This window comes from Lampris incognitus, chromosome 2 (assembly GCF_029633865.1).
Source record: "Lampris incognitus isolate fLamInc1 chromosome 2, fLamInc1.hap2, whole genome shotgun sequence".
NCBI lineage: Eukaryota > Metazoa > Chordata > Actinopteri > Lampriformes > Lampridae > Lampris > Lampris incognitus.
The window spans coordinates 6,407,543-6,425,297 of NC_079212.1; the positions used below are offsets into that span (position 1 = coordinate 6,407,543).

Consider the following 17,755-nt stretch of genomic DNA (forward strand, 5'->3'; position numbering starts at 1 on the left):
GATAGGCCGCTCTGCAGCTTCTTCTCTACCCCGGCATCTGCCTTCACAGACTCTCTATTGCCTACTAGTGGATAGCCCGCTTTACTACAGTAAACTGTGTATTTGGCTAACGTTCCAAAGTTCAGCCATATGAAACGATGATGGCGGCCGGAGGTGCGGCGTTTCCCCCCGAAAAACAGCACGTTGTGCAGTGTAAACCTCTTTTGGAGTCGGGACCTTGATCCCAACCAGGTTCATGCAAGTCCCCCGCCCCCATGTGGTGCCACTAAAGGCTCCGAGGGCTGACGCCCCCGCCCCCCTTGTCTGCTTTCCGGGCTTGGTCCCAAACAAAACTCTCAGAACCATAATCTTGAGTGCGGTGCGGCTGCCTCACCCTGATGTCCCGGCGTTTTGAATTTTAAGACTACTGTTCCCAGGCAACCTTGGTTGGCGATCAAGACCAACAGATATTACACGTAATAGGTGCAAAAATCTCAGCCAGATGGAATATCTTGCTGCAAACGTTGATTAGACCTCTGGTATATAATTACAAAATAACAATATGAACACACTGCAACATTGTAGCAGATATTATCATATGTTTCGCAACCACTGCTGTGTCAGCCACTGCCTGTTACAAGCTCACAAACAACATAAACAAATAAACTACACTAACTACACTTCCCATTCTGATACGTCTGCTAGTCGCCCATTTTGGTGCACAACAGAGTCCGAGTCTGGATCTGACTGAGGCTCAAACATGTGTGGCTGAATCTCTCCGATGTCAGCTCTAACGCTAGCCGTCTTGATGCTACCGCTCGTTCACCGGGTAACCTAGCCAGCAGCAGTGGTGGGCGGGGCGTGAGGCCTGTGATATTTGCATATTCATAGACCCTGAATTTCCTAATGAGGGAGAAAGACATGCGCGTCCAGTTTTTCATCTTGTTTTGTTTTTGTTTGTTCTTTTACTTTTTATGTGAGAAACACCGTTACACAATGGATCGTTCTATGGAAAGGACCATTTTTCTGCCCCTAGCCTTTACAGAAATATTACACTTGAAAAATACTTTAGGGTTACAATTCAGTTCTGTGTTAAAATAAAAAAATGTTATTTGAACAATCACATCTTTTTGGGCCATCAATTTGGCAATATTTGCTTTTATTCAGTTATATAGGATGCCAGGCACCACAGAAGTGCTCGTCCCCACAGTCATGTATAGAGGGGCAAATGCTGAATTTTGAGGTCAAAAACGTGATTTTCTACCATTTAAAGCACAATAATGTACACGTAATGATCAAATATATGATGTAAATTACATAAAACAAAATTCCAAATAAATATTATAAAATATATAATTGAAACTAGTGGTCCCCTGCAGTTGTGTCACTGGTGTTACCGTGTAAGAAAAATCTATTATTTTTGAGAAGAAAAAAAAAAAACCACACTGACTTGACATCCTTTTACCCACTTCCTGAAGGTGTATGAAGCAAGGCCCAGGGTAAGTCCACTGTCTGTTTTTGGTGATCAGAAGTGTTCTAGTTTGTCTCGTGATTTCTATGAAGCCTTTAGTTGAGGCACTGCTATGACCTACTTTATTGTTAGGGAATTGTCACAATTTTTTACTGTGGTCCAAGTTTAAATGTTAGAAAAAGAAACACATTTTAAGACATTTTGCCATTCCGAAAGTGGCCAATTCTATAGAATGACCCCAAAATATTCATCAGTTAATCATCTCAGAGTATTTTTAAACTATATAGGGTGTTCGGAGGGGAACTTTAAGGCCGGTAGCTCCCAATTCAATACTGCAACAACAGTTTAGTGTCAATTCAATGTGTATTGCAATTTATTCAGATAAAAACATTATAAATATTGTGTTCTGAAAGGATGTTTGAGGCTCCGGCCCCAATAGTCTACAGCAACATGTGAAAACTGCAATAATCCAAAGAAAATGTGCAACAAAACGCATTAGTTTGAAGCTCTGGTCCAAAAGCTTAAAACGCCAATACGCTCCTCCGAGTAAAACGTTCAAACAATTCCAATTCATTCAGAGTTGTGCACATCGGGAAATCAAAAAGTCCTGATTTCAAAGTTCATTGTGCTTCAACACCGCGATTCAAGAGAAACGCTGCGATGTTAAAATTGTCACGGATTTTGCATTTTTCCCTTTCTTTTTTTCCACCGAATCTTTTTTTTCCCTTCCCTCCACCAGAAATGAAGAGAGAGTCAAACTGGCTCGGCCTTGGACTTGGCAGCCGTCTGGTGCCGTCACTGTCCAGTACGCCAGGAGGCCAGATGGTCTCTCTCCCACAGAGTCCAGTACTGTCAGCTGTTCTCTCACACACACACACCCAACACACACACACACACACACACACACAAGGGCTTATAAGGCCTCGGCCGCTCCGTCCTGTACAGAGGGGAAACTGCACGGAGACAACTTATTCACACGCCTGCTTTGTTGAGTTTACTGGAGATGTGACGGGTCAAACCTCCCGACTTTCCCTGACAAATAACACAACGCCCTGTTCTGCTCCCTGGACACGCCATGCCTCGTCCCAGGTAGGCCAGATTTGTTCTTCTTATGTTCATTTTGTATTTTACTCGGCGTTGTTGGTGCGATTAAGAATACGAGAAAAGTAGTCTTAAATCAAATAAAGTGTGTGATATGTACATACACACACACACACACACACACACACACACACATATATATATATATATACACAGACAGCTGATAATTGCTTATGGCATGAAACAGGCTTACTGTCTCAAAGAATTTACTTGACTCACTGGAATATATATATATATATATATATATATATATATATGTGTGTGTGTGTGTGTGTGTGTGTGTGTGTGTGTGTATGTATGTATGTGAATATATGTATGTGAATATATGTATGTATGTGAATATATATATATATATATATATATATATATATATATATATTCACATACATACACACACATAACATGAACAAAACACATTACACAACATTAAGATGCGGCATAACGAAAGACAACAAACTCAAAATCATGGATTTCATAGCTACGACCTTGTCCATTTATAATTGAGTAATGTAATTCAGTAATCTACGGTAATTTTGGGTAATCTAGTAAATTTTTTAGTAATCTAGGTCAAACTTTGGTAATGTTTTCATTACTACGATTAGGATGTAAACTGTGTGTCTCCTCCTGCGGTTTATCTAATCCCTACTGGGCACTGAGCGAAATGAGTCACCGCATCGTTCTCGTGTAACTTCTCATGTGAAGTCAAGACCAAACCGCCGCCGTCCGAACTGCCTCTCAGCAGTTTGGCCTCCTCCTCAGCAGCTTGTAAGAGCTGGACAATACGGACCAAATCGTCACGACGATATTTCCCACCGGCTACCTGAACACGGATAACGTGAGGAGGACGTTTCAGTGACGACTGTTGGCGCTTTCATGCGATATTGTCACACAATTAAAACGTTTATAAATGATCGTTAGGGCCCCATGGTTTCTGAGCGTTAGGCGGCGCCACGGTGACGCAGTGGTTAGCGCGGTCGCCTCGCAGCAAGAAGGTCCTGGGCTCGAACCCCGGGGTTGTCCAACCTTGGGGGTCGACCCAGGTCGTCCTCTGCGTGGCGTTCGCGTGTTCTCCCCGTGTCTGCGGTGGGTTTTCTCCGGGCGCTCCGGTTTCCCCCGCCGTCGAAAAGACATGCATGTTAGGGTTGATACTCCTGTCTTGCGCCGCTGACCCGAGGCCTGGCGAGACCAACCGGAGGTGGTCCCCGGGCGCTGCACGGCGGCCGCCCGCTGCTCCTAGCTACACAGCTGGGATGGGTTACATGCAGAGCGTAATTTCCCTATGGGGATTAATAAAGTTTATCAAAATAAAATGTAAAAAAATAAAAAAATAGTCATGTGGCTATGATGACCAGGCAGGTAGAGACAGTCAGTAAGTTCAGAAAACCACCCCATTTTACTGTACTGCAGGCTTCGGGACCAGGAAATGACAACATCTAAGTTATATCCCCGTATCACCAGAACCAGTCATGCTGCAGAAGTTGACAGCAGTTGATAAGACACAGAAGTGAAGCATGCTGCAGCAGGCTGCAGGCCGCCGGCCTCGGCAGCGGGCTAAAGCTTTGCTAATTCCATTTGCTGACCGTGAGATCTGCCCCGAACGGCTTAAGAGGGCCACGGGACCACATACGCTGTACTTCCCCAGTCTGACGACAAGATAAAGGAGCCGGACCGTGATTCATCACTACCCACCGCCACTCGAGCTCAGCCCTCAGAGACGCAGGAGGTGCAGGTAAATCTGAGCACCGTTTGCAGGCGCGCCGTTCTACATCCTTTCAATATAATCACTTAAACTCAGCTTTTATGCGTTATCCTCAAATAATGACCCACACTGCTTTGGATGTTGTGCATGTGCGTGCAAGATGGCTGTTTTCCGGTTCACAGGCTGGACGCTGTGTATTGTGTTGCCGTTGCTGGGAGGGGAGGGGAGGGGGGAGGGGGGGGAGGGGTTGTTTGTTTTATATTGTTGGCTAAAGGGAGCGTTTAAACACATGCTATAAAACAAAAGGATTTTGTGACGGCTAGTCATTTCCTCATCTGCATCCTGTATTTTAACAAAAGGTTCTGGGGAGGGAAAGACATGTGGGTCGGGGGGGGGGGGATCCCTGGTTTCCTCGTCTGGTTCCTGAAGAGGGAATTGCTCATGAGGGAAAAGGGAAAGAGGCGTTTGCTCTCTCTCTCTCTCTCTCTCTCTCTCTCTCTCCCACACATGCATGTAAATAACTGCTCTGACGGGGGCGTCGCTTGAACGCATCATGCCAAACGACAGGAGGTAGCTCGGGTGGTAAACGTAAGACCGATTAATTATAAATATATACGTTTGGACCCAACCGATTCTGTCCCGACTCGTGCGAGCTGCGGCAGAGCTCACGTTGTTGTCCACTCCTTGCAGGTGCGGGACAGGAAGGAGTTTAATGTGTGTTCCCGTTTCAGGAGCTTCCTCCTCCTCCCCTGGACACCAGAAACACACGTACCAATGGTTCTCCTGCGCTGAACAAAGCGACGTGCACTCCCGCCCTGTCCGAAGCGAACGCCAGCGGCGGCGGCGACGACGCTAATCTGCCGAGATGGCAGACACTTCGCTTCATGTCACCGAGGAGCCAGGGCCAAATTTAACCGAGGTGGACAGATGCATGCTGGGGATTAAGAGGGAGCATGAAGTCATCCCGACCATTATCTGCTCCATATGCCTTTCACTGGGACTGGTCTACTGCTTTCTGGGTAAGAACCTCATGATGATGAGCACTGGCATCCAACAGGGTAGACGTTTTAGTGTAAATGTACACACTTGGATGTATGCACAGTACATTTACACACTCACATTTACCCCCACTTCTGGAAGATGTGGTCCGACTGCGGATGATATCGTCATATACATGGTTAATTTGAGTCCACTGCTGGTAGCTGCCAAGGCCTGAGGCTGGATCGGGGTGTGTGTGTGTGTGTGTGTGTGTGTGTGTGTGTGTGTGTGTGTATGTGTTAGTGCTGTCACATTATATTCGAATATCGAATTTAATTTCGAATTTGCATAAAAACACGAGATTCGAACGTAAATGGGGAAATTCGAATTAAATAAATAAATAAATAAATACATTGATTGTACTTTAAAATTATTAATTAATCAATGTCAAAAATGCTGAAAGTAGGCTACGGCAAGAATTCCCGCTCTAATTACCCATAAGTCCATTACCCATAAGTCCATGGAGCGGAAACGTAGGCGTAGGCTGCAGCCAGAAACGAGAAAATGGAGGAATTTGGTGCTGCCGACAACAAGCCCGATGATCAGCATACCAGAAAGATCGTCACTCCAGAGAATCTTAGGAGTGCGATTTGGAAACACTTTGGTTTTTGGAGTGTAAATGGAAAGACTGAAAACAAGGGCAAGGTAATATGCAAACTATGTGAGCGTGAACTAGCGTACCATAGTTCCACCACCAACCTACGGTCTCACATGCAGTTCCATCATCCGGCCGAATACAAAGAACTGCAGGACCCTGCTGGTGCGTCTGCTGCTGCTAAACAACCCAGGCTGACAACGTTTTTCTCACCTTCGGCTGCTCTGTCCTCTACACGAAAAGAGGCGATCACTTCACAACTCACCAAATTCATATGTAAAGACATGCGGCCAATAAGCATCGCGGAAGGTGGAGGCTTTAAAGATTTTCTCCGTGAGATTGAGCCACGTTACACTATCCCGAGCAGAACCACAATAACTAAAAACATTGTGAAACTCTACGATACTACTCGTGAAAATGTACGCCGGATACTAAGCGATAAGGAAATTGCACTCACTACAGATGGGTGGACGTCTATAGCCACAGACGCTTATGTTACAGTTACAGCACACGTAATGTCGGAGGCGTGGGAACTGAACGATTTTGTCCTACAAACGAAAGACTTGAGAAGTAGCCACACTGCAGAAAATGTCGCGGAGTGCATTTCTGGCACACTGAGGGATTTTCACATTCCCCGTGAATCGGTGATCGCAGTCACAACAGACAATGCACATAACTATGTGAATGCTGTGGAGAGGTACCTCGATACCGTTAACATACCTTGCATGGCACATACAATCAATCTAGCTGTACGTAAAGGGCTAGACGTCAGAGCCATAGACACGACACTTAGCAGGCTAAAGAAAGCAGCCGCACATTTCGGCAGGTCACCTACCGACAGCTACCTATTGGAGGATAAACAGCCTTTGCTGGGCTTGAAAACCGATAAATTAATTAACGATTGCATCACGCGATGGAATAGTACATATGAAATGATCTGCAGGGCATCGGAACAACAGGCAGCTGTTGCAGCTGTGATATTTGAGAAAAAATGGTCAAATCTCGAACTAACCACAACTGAATGGTCCATGGTCGAACAGATGCGTGAAATACTTAGACCGTTCAAGATGGCGACTGAGGCTTTGTCAACTAACAAATATCCCACAGCTTCTGCTGTACTGCCTTTACAGCATGTACTACTGTGTCAACTTGGCTCACCCATTCCTAATGCAATGCCCAGCTTGAGAGAAATGACCGCAAAGATCGACACAGATTTGAGGAAGCGTTATGACAAAAATAACGAAGCAACATTCATGTTATTGAATAAAGCAGCATACCCGGATCCCCGCTTTCATAGTTTAATACATTTATCAGAGGAACAGAAGGACCAAGTGCACGCAAACATTAAAGAAGAAATGGCCGTGAGATTTGAAAGTGGGACGGATGAGCATTCGTTAAGCTCAGACACTCACGCAGGGAAAACGGCCCTGACGGCAATGGGCGATCTGTTTGGAGAAACATACAAGGGAAGGGGCGAGACGAGAGACCACCAAGACAATGTACTGCACCAAGAGATGTGGTCCTGCCGAAGAGAGACAACGATGCCAGCAGACAGCAATCCTCTTCTATGGTGGAAGACGCTGGGTAGCGCAAAATATCCCCACCTGGCGCAGCTTGCAAGAAAGTAGCTGAGTGTTCCCGGGACATCAGTGCGTTCTGAGCGGGTCTTTTCCACAGCTGGGAATATTGTTACCAAGAAGCGCTCCGCTCTTGACACTGAACACGTTAACCAGTTGATATTCCTGGCGAATAATTTGTAGCCTCCCAGTCCAGTTAGGCCTATGTGTAGGCTATGTATAATCGTATTTACAAAGGCCACATAACCCACTATTTTTTGTTTTATTATTACTATTGTTATTTACTTTAGTTATTTAGTTTGGTGGGCTTGCCTAGGCTACTTATAGGCCACGTTCTGTTAGTAGCCTACGTTACGTTGCCGTGGCAGCGCTGAATGCAGCCCAATCGCCGTGAGGATTATTGACATTATTATTACTTGTTTGAGAAGCGTACTCTGTGGTAATTGTTTTTGAAAATATGGCAACATTTGACTTCATAATTTGCATTAAACTTCACTAATTATTTCGACCGAAATATGTTGTCTGTCTGCTTGTCCCCTCTTGTGGATACAAATGGTAAAACGCATGATCAAAATAATAACTGGTCAATAAATTACGGTTATTTTTAGTCTTGCCATTTTAAAGACCGTTTTTTACGTGGAAATTCGAATCCAAATTCGAATATGGGTACAATTCTGCCACGAATATCGAATATGTTTTTTTCTTAAAGTGACAGCCCTAGTATGTGTGTGTGTGTGTGTGTGTATTCAGGCTGTGTACTGGTGAGAATCTGGCAACACGATACGTGTCACGATAGAGAGGTTACGATTCAATATATGGTGATATATTGTGGTGATATATGGTGATATATTATATACTGTAAGAAAGGTGACATATTGTGATACTGTAAGAAAGGCGATATATTGTGACTGTCAGAAAGGTGATATATTGTGATACTGTGAGAAAGGTGATATATTGTGATGCTGTCAGAAAGGTGATATATTGTGATACTGTAAGAAAGGTGATATATTGTGATACTGTCAGAAAGGTGATATATTGTGATACTGTCAGAAAGGTGATATATTGTGATACTGTAAGAAAGGTGATATATTGTGATACTGTCAGAAAGGTGATATATTGTGATACTGTAAGAAAGGTGATATATTGTGATACTGTCAGAAAGGCGATATATTGTGATACTGTAAGAAAGGTGATATATTGTGATACTGTCAGAAAGGTGATATATTGTGATACTGTCAGAAAGGTGATATATTGTGATACTGTAAGAAAGGCGATATATTGCGGTTTCATAGGCCTGTGTTCTTCGTGCTTATGCTACTTCCTGTCTCAGTTTACGTTGTTGGGTTGGAGCGGAAGAGCCAAATGGCTGAAGATAGATTACAACACTGCCATTTAGCGGTCGTGGGGTTACACACAACACAAAATGTTTGTCACGAACCTTTACATGTAAACAATTAAAAATCGATACAGTGGTTTTGAGAATTGATACAGTGTCACAAAAGATAATATCGCCATACTACAGTGTATCAATATTTTCTTACACCGCTGATGGGACTTAATTAATTGTAAAGCGCTTTGAGTGGCTGTTGCTGCTAGAAAAGCACTACATAAAATGCAACTTGATTGATTGATTGATTGATTGATTGATTGATTGATTGATTGATTGATAAACCCCCAGGCAGGGGAGACAGATGGGGACAGACTATAGGAAGACTCGCCTGCTGCATTTAAAGCCTCTAAATCACACAGATGCCTTTGTGAACGTTGATGGCACGTTATGAATAAATAGCATTTGCACTGAAATGAAACTCAAACACAAACCTCCGAAATAACACACACACGTAAAAGAAAGAGCGTGTGAGGCGGGAGGGCAAAAAAGAAAAACAGCTGCATAATTTCTAACCCCGGCCATGTTCTATTTGATTATTGTGCTCAGAGCTGCTTGTGCTGGACGGAGTATTACATCTGTCCAATAAAATGTTCTGCTGCAAACAACACTGGAGCGGGGGGGGGGGGGTTTCACGTACGGTGCCTGTTTAAACCAGCTGGGGCGCACACACACACCCTATTAACACAAACTGTGTGCAGTGTGTTCACATATTCGAGGTGTCGGTACACTTTATAACCACTACACACTACGAAGCATTAGTTAAGTATTATTAACTCCTGAATTCATCATTTGTAAAGCAAGACATGCACCAGTGGTTAGTGAGTGTGTTAATAGATGTGTTATAAATACTGCAATTCATGATTAATTAATTATTAATACTGCAATTCATGATTAATTCCTTATTAATAAGTGTCAGTTTCCTTTTTCTGTTGAGATGATAACTGAGACTTCTGTGGGTCTTGGGGTGCTGCTGGCCTTTCAGTCTCATGTGTAAATGCTTTGTAAGACATAGACAGTCCTCACTCCAGATGAACGCATACAAAATACTCAACTAACAACTAGTAACTACCTGAATTAGTCATGAATTGCAGTATTGATGAGTATTTATAGAACGTCTGTTAACACCGAGTTGGAACAGTTACGTACGGTTCACATCTAGACCCAATTACTCCAATGGTTGTGTCAGTATATAGTTTATATTTGACCTAAAACATCATCAATATAATAACGCAGTAATAACAATAAATGTAACTACAGTACAGCATTTATAATTGAGAGAGAGGATCTTATGAACCATTTACAACTCCTAAATAACTGCTTTGTAACTGATGTAATTCTTAATTTAGAAACGGTGAGTCCATCATTTACAAAGTATAAAAACACAATTATTAAACACGTTATAGATGAGCTTATTCATCGAGCATACAACGTTTATAATTGTGTTTATGAATTACTTACGCATGTGTATTAATGTAGGAACAATGCTGTACAAATGATTAATTCAGCAGTACTAATACTTAACTACTGCTCGATAGTGTGTAGTTATTGTCAAGTGTTACCGAGGTGTCTAACGGGTCAGTTTGTCCGTTAATGAGCACTTAATGAGGTTGTTTGGATTGCCCCCCCAGCAGTTTAACAAATGTCAGTGATTAAAGATGAGAGAAATACAGCACTTTCAGTTAATCGTCTGCAAAAATATATAGAGAGAGAGTTGTGTGAAATCGGTTGTTTCCGCTGCACGACAATAAATTACGGGAGCGTTAACGCGAGTCCCGGAGCAGAAACTGCAGTGCGCAGACGTGATGAGACAGATCCTGACATGTCTAACAATGTTTTGGAAAACGCAGCGTGCAAGTCCGTCCAAATTTCTGCTCAGTTTTGGTGCGAAATAACTTTAAAAAAAAAAAAACTAAAATTTAATCTAGTGGTGAATCACGTCCTCGCTGCATGGCTGTGAGGGTTGTGACTGGTCAAGGCCATCTTCACACACATTCCTCTGACGCCCTAAAGGGAGCTTTAATTGTACAGGCAGTTTTAATGAGATTTAAATCTGGACGGTCCCTTCTTAGTATGCACTCCTCGAGCGCCACCGTGCATGGCTTGCAAAGGATTAAACAGAGCCTCCGCACTGTTCCTACTACACGTGACTGATGGTACCCGAAATCCTGTCAAGTCCGAGTGAAGTCACGAGTCATTGGTTTTAAGTGTTCAGTTTTGTTTTTTTCTTTCAATTTTGCCGAGTTGAGTGTAAAGTCGTCAATTTTGTGACGGGACATTTTGTCAAATTTTGTGACTTGAGTCCTACTCGGCTGCAAGTCAGGTGACTCGAGTCCCCACCTCTAGTCACTGGTAAACCCGTACTGGTGTGAGAATTCAAATCTGGTGTGACTGAATTCTACAGTGTAAAAAAGCAACACAACACATAATCCATCCCATCACATCTCAAATCTAGAAGTATCCATCCACCCATCCATTATCCAGGAGTGTGAAGAACTGCCCCGAATTACCTGCAAACCCATATTAAGATGTTAACTCCTGTTCGACCTCTTCATCTTAACTCTCGGAGGCTACTTACTGTCGAAGACCTCTACCAACATGACCAGTCCAGACTTTCACCTCTCCTGGACCCAAAATGGTGGAACCAACACCTGGTCTCCATCAGCACTACTGACTCAGCTCCTTCCTTCAAGAAAGACCAAAATCTTTCCTCTTCCAGGCCATCCTTAAACCCTAAATAATCCCCAAGAAAGACTTTGCAGCTAATATGAAACATATGGCACTGCTATTGGTGTCCGATGAAATTACTTAACGTCCCCATCCTTACTTCAACACCATTATTATCAATGTCTCCTATTCTGTCCTCCTTCTCCCTGTTGTTGACATCTTATTCTGTTACGGTGAAGACATGTCTGTTACACTGATATGTGTCAGTGTAAATCTGCTCTGTTCTTTGATTCTCCTCTTGATGATCTAAGACACACTTACACTAAATACACTCAACATAACATGTATTCTCTTAGCTATGTAGCAATTGTAGTACTATTAGTAGTTCATATAGTCTACTCCTGTATTTTCACAATGTGTGTCTGGTGTGTGGTGTGTGTCTGTGTGAGAGTCTATAAACGGCCAAACTAAAGCACATGGGGCCTTGATTCTTTTTGGAGGTTATTGGGGACGATCAGGGGCACCTATAAAAAATAGCAGAAAATTAAAAATGCATAATTATGCATAAATATGCAAAATATGCATGTTTCTAAAAATGGCTAAAAACCACTTTTCTCGGCATGTCAGATGATTCTGAGCATCTTTGATTTTTTTCACCTATATAAAAAAAAAATTCTGGGACTTAGAAATGTTTTGGCATTATGCAAAATATGCATTTTTGCACAAATGCACTTATGACCCTAATTTTTTTTTGAGGTGGTAGGTATTGTTCCAGAGAGGACCAGAAAAATATCAGAAATTAAAATGTAATTATAATAATTATGCATAGTTATGAAAATATGCATTTTCTAAAAATGGCTAAAAACCACTTTCCTCGGCATGTCAGATGATTCTGAGCATTGGGGGGGGGGAGTTGGAGTGGGGGGGGGTGTTTAGGGGCAGGGGGAAGGCGGTTAGCTGGCAGGATGAAGAAGAGGGAGATTTAGACGGGTGGAGAACCAAACCGCTACATTGTAGCGGGGTTCTTCTAGTACTACTATATGATCACTATGTAGCAAACGTACTTCTACTACGTCTCGAGTAGGGTTGGGCATCGTTTGGATTTTTACGATTGTGATTCCGCTTTTCGATTCCGGTTCTTAACGAGTCTCGATTCTGGTTCTTTGAGAGGCCGGGGTCAAAACAGGTCACGTGCTTATTTCACTGAAGAAAATGTTATTTAAAAAAAAAACTTGATACCAGTCATTCTGTCTTAAGAACGGGTCAATCATGTGACCGTCTCATTCTTACATTTACAACAACTGTCTCCATACATGAAGATGAAGAAATAAAGACACAGTCACACCCCGGTCCGGACTACCAGGTATTAAATTAAACTCCTCAAATTAGAAACAGTTCTTGTTTAGAAAAATGAGCACATCTGCCTTCTCAGGCTGTATACGCGAGCGTTCCTGTAATGTTTATCTCGTACCGCCGCTAGGGGGCACTGTTGGGTAATGAAACGTGTTGTACGTTAATACGCGGCACGAAGAAGAGAATGTAAGATGGCGGCCACGCATGTGGCGTTGAAGGCTCGGCGAGCTCAGTAAACCTTCTCTTAACGTCACCTGCTGTCGTTCTTAAATCTACTACGGTACCACAAACCGGCGACGACGACCCCCAGCGGTCTGTTGCGGACCGGCCGACAAAACGCCACATGTCGGCGTCTGCGTACAGTTTATAGCAGTTCGCTCCTGTAGAAAAGAAGAAGACGAGCGTTATTAACGTTCACCTACCCGCTGCCTGCCGCGTCGTGCGCTGAGGGCTGCTGAAGAGGACGCCGAGGCCGCAGGTGGAGACCGGCGCGACGCGTTCGACACGGTACACCGGTCCATCTGGACACCGTGCGGGCCAAGGTGCCGGGCCGGGTTTGTTGTGCGTCCTCCCTCGCACGAAGTAGCTTCGCCACAGGCCGAAGCCGCACTGCCGACCGCCGCTCGCTCCGGTCCATGATGGCGCACGTTGAACTTGCCGCCGAGGCGGAAACTACGGAAGCTGCGCGCCGCCACCAACGGAAACGGAAGCGAACTGTAGCGCGAGTGATACTTATGTAGGAACCGATAGGCAGAATCGCAATTTGAACTTCTTAACGGTTCCTTTGGAACCGGAATTTTGGATTCTCGACGCCCAACCCCTATACTTGAGATAGTTCTAACTCTGATATTATGACTACTAGTACTACAACTTTCGGCTGCTGCCGTTAGGGGGCGCCACAGCGGATCATCCGTTTCCATCTCTTCCTGCCCTCTGCATCTTCCTCTGTCACACCAGCCACCTGCATGTCCTCCCTCACCACATCCATAAACCTCCTCTTTGGCCTTCCTCTTCTCCTCTTCCCTGGCAGCTCCATATTCAGCATCCTTCTCCCAGTATACCCAGCATCTCTCCTCCACACATGTCCAAACCATCTCAGTCTTGCCTCTCTTGCTTTGTCTCCAAACCGTCCAACCTGAGCTGTCCCTCTAATATACTCCTTTCTAATCATGTCCTTCTTCATCACTCCCAATGAAAATCTTACCATCTTCATCTCTGCCACCTCCTAGCTGGTCTCACAACCATAACTCTGATATTATGACTATGTAGCAAATGTAGCACTAAAAGTACTTATATAGTAGTACGGATATGATTACTATTAAGGCAATATACTACTACTACTTACTTATTACTACCCTTACTTCTTAGTACTACTAAGATGTGATTACTATGTAGCTGATGTACTACTACTACTACTAGCATCATAGTACTACTAAGACATGATTACTGTGCAGAGAATTAACTACTACTATGACTTCATATAGTACTTACTATATGATATGATTACTATGTAGTACTGTATGCTTTCAGTTGGTAACACTCGGATTTATCTGCTAATTGCTAACGCTCCTGTAATGTATATCGTTTTGGATAAAAGCATCTGCTAAATAAGTAGTTGTGCCTCTGAATTTAAATGTGTCATGTAAATGTTAGATGAATGTATATGAATATGTATATTATCATCTTACGCTGAGCAGTAACAACCAGTCCCTATTGATCTCTATTCAGGGTACCGCTGCTTCAAGATGGTCATGTTCCTCTCCGGCTTCCTGACCGGATCAGCTGCCGTGTTCCTGCTGTACCATAAGGAGCCCATGCTGGATGCCCAGCTGGGCATGGAGACCAAGGCAGGGATCGGGCTGGGGGCCGGCGTGCTGTGCGGCCTGCTGACCATGCTGGTGTACACGATGGGACTCTTCCTCACAGGTGTGCAGCTGGGCGGTCTGCTGACCGTCGCCGTCCTGGTGGTCATCGGACAGTTTTACACACTCACCCCCATGTGGGTGCCTCTCAGTGCCCTGTTGACCTCCTGTGTCGTCTTCGCCACCTTCACCCTTCAGTGGCAGAAGCTGTTCTCGGTCACCTCCACGGCTGTGTTCGGGGGAGCCACGGTGATGCTGTCCGTGGATTACCTGGTGGAGAAGTTCACGCTGACCGATCATGTTCACGAGATCCTAAACCAAGTTCCCCCACGTCCACTGTGCTGGTTCAGCTGGGCCATCACCGGGATCTGGCCTGTGTTAAGTCTCATGGGTGTGTTGGTGCAATGGAGGTTCACGGCCAATGGTGTGTCACACAAAGCAGGTGAGTGACAATTATCTATTAGCCAGGCCACAGGTGGTGTGGTTTGGGGCATGTCAACCAAAAATGAATGGTGGTTTTTTTTTTTGTGCACACATACGCAAAATTTCTTAAGTGTCATTTCCAGTTAGGGATGGATGATATGGAAAACATCACTGTCATGATGATCATAGGGTTTTTTTATATGATATCTATATGTGTCATACCTGTTTCCATATGAAAACAACCTATTTAAGAATCCAGCTGAGGTTCATCACATTGAACTGTTTGGTAATGTAAGTATTGTAGCGAATTGGGGGGGCAGCCGGGAAGCGAACCCGGGTCGCCCGCACCATGGGCGACTGCACTAACCAGCCAACTAAAGGATCCGACCCATTAGCCAAGGGCCAGCGAGTCTACTCATCCGTGGTCGTTACAGTATAATATCAAGCCTAAATTAGTTTTCCCTCAAATATTTCAGGCCTCATTTTGCGAGAAATTTGAGATTCTCGTTATCATTCATCAAGATGACAATGTTGCACCTATCGTGATATGATAATATTCAGATTTCATCCCAACACAATGCCCTTGAAAGATGATAAACGATATATTGAACTATTTCTCAGCCCTAGCTTCAATACAGACGATGAGGAGCTAACCTCTCTCTCTCTCTCTCTCTCTCTCTCTCTCTCTCTCTCTCTCTCTCTCTCTCTTCCTGTGTGGATGCTCCTCAGCTGCTCACACGAAGCAAAACGAACGAGCCAAGATGTTCGGGTGCCAACGCAGAAACTCCAGGAGAAGAGCGGAGTCCTGCCGCCGGCGGAAGCCTCCACCTCTGAAGCGCTACGCTGGAGATGTCCTCGCCCCGGTCAGTAGAGATGAATCATCCAAACAGAGACAATATACTGAAAACTAGGGTTGTGTGAAAATATCGATCCACTCCGAGTATCGCAATACTGTCGTTCACTGTATCAGAAACACTGCATCGATTTAGACTTGTCAGTGTGTGACTTCATCACTGAGCACCAGGTGGCAGGTGAAGAATTGTAACATGTTCTGAAACATGACAACAGCAGGCGATAGAGACACACTAGATGACTTATTGCTCTGATCTGATGCATCCTGAGGTGTTTTCTTTGTGACATTTTTTCTAAGATTTTTAAAAATATTGCATTTGTCCCTAGTGCCTGTTCCATCACAATACATCACAATATACTGAGCTGTGGCACTTGTGTCCTGATACAAATCGTATCACCAAATCCTTGCCAATACAAAGCCCTACTAAAAGCTAAATTGAGAGATACTAGCAAAAGAGGCTAGATACTGGGCGTCCGGGTGGCGTGGCGGTCTATTCCGTTGCCTACACGGGGCTCAGCGGTTCGAATCCCCGTGTTACCTCCGGCTCGGTCAGGTGTCCCTACAGACACAGCTGGCCATGCCTGTGGGTGGGAAAGCGGATGTGGGTATGTGTCCTGGTCGCTGCACTGGCGCCTCCTCTGGTCGGTCAGGGCGCCTGTTCAGGGGGGGAGGGGGAACTGGGGGGAATAGTGTGATCCTCCCACACGCTACTTCCCCCTGGCGAAACGCCTCACTGTCAGGTGAAAAGAAGCGGCTGGCGACTCCACATGTATGGGAGGAGGCATGTGGTAGTCTGCAGCCCTCCCCGGATCGGCAGGGGGGGGTGGAGCAGCAATCAGGACGGCTTGGACGAGTGGGGAAGTTGGCCGAATACAATTGGGGAGAAAGGGGGGGAGGTGTAAAAAAAAAAGAGGCTAGATGCTAGTTTTCATTCGCCTCAAAGAAGAAAAAGTGAATTCTAGCTCTGACGATGTTGAACCTCTCCCTTTCTGTGTTGGTGGAAGCAAAACAGAAAGTCCGTTCGTATAATAACCACGTCTTCCTCGCCTCCTCAGAGTTATCTCCAGAGCCTTCAGGTGCGTCAGATGGGGACGGGATCCTCGACCAGCAGCCTCAGCACCATCACACACACAGTGGTAGACTTTGACTTCGAGACCGGCTCCATGGTGCCCCTGACCGCCTCCTCGCCCGTTTTTAGGATCTGAAGGAAAAGACGAACGGACGCCGTTCCGCGACGCACCCGCTCGGCGAGGGCTTTTTACTGCGCCGCAGAGATGGAAAAGTAAACGAGAGTTAAAAAGCAAACCCTCCAGAGTTTGAGCGGCAGGGTGAGTCCCCTGAGACTTGCTCCCTGCACAGAGGCCTAATGGAAACTCTGGATCGTTAGCTAAACCCCGAGGTGCCCTACAATTACAAGAGAAATATGAAACTACAACTATGCAAAGTCACCAGAGCTCCTGACTGTATTTCTCTCTCGCCGTCGGTTCAGCTCAGTCTTGTGTTTGACAGTCTGTCGTTTCACACGTCCATATCCTAACTTGTGTTTTCCACATGCTAACTGTCGGGCGTTGCGGGAGTGTGCAGGTTTGCCTGCAGACAGGTCGGCGGTATATAAGGTGTTTTATGTAGTCGGTGTGATTGCATTGTTACAGAACAAATATCAGAGTTGCAAACAGAATTAGAGAAGGAATGCTGGCACACGCCGTAGCCTCTAGGCCAGTGTTTCTCAACCCAGTCCTCAAGGACCCCC

At 44.8% G+C, this 17,755-nt stretch overlaps 1 protein-coding gene across 6 annotated transcripts; it reads left to right on the forward strand.

Moving 5' to 3' along the window:
• Positions 1 to 2,352: 2,352 nt before the first annotated feature.
• On the forward strand, positions 2,353 to 17,749 carry LOC130108475 (transmembrane protein 198-like). 6 transcript variants are annotated; one of them, XM_056275418.1, is made up of 6 exons: positions 2,354 to 2,539; positions 3,959 to 4,280; positions 4,982 to 5,269; positions 14,596 to 15,171; positions 15,882 to 16,015; positions 17,061 to 17,749. In XM_056275418.1, exons 3-6 carry the CDS (start codon positions 5,116 to 5,118, stop codon positions 17,208 to 17,210), a joined length of 1,014 nt encoding a protein of 337 aa, XP_056131393.1. In that variant the 5' UTR covers positions 2,354 to 2,539; positions 3,959 to 4,280; positions 4,982 to 5,115; the 3' UTR covers positions 17,211 to 17,749. The 6 variants fall into 6 exon arrangements, with proteins under 6 accessions (XP_056131396.1, XP_056131393.1, XP_056131392.1 ...); XM_056275417.1 differs by having other exon boundaries at positions 4,010 to 4,280; XM_056275420.1 differs by lacking the exon at positions 3,959 to 4,280 and having other exon boundaries at positions 4,941 to 5,269.
• The last annotated feature ends 6 nt before the right edge of the window (positions 17,750 to 17,755 follow it).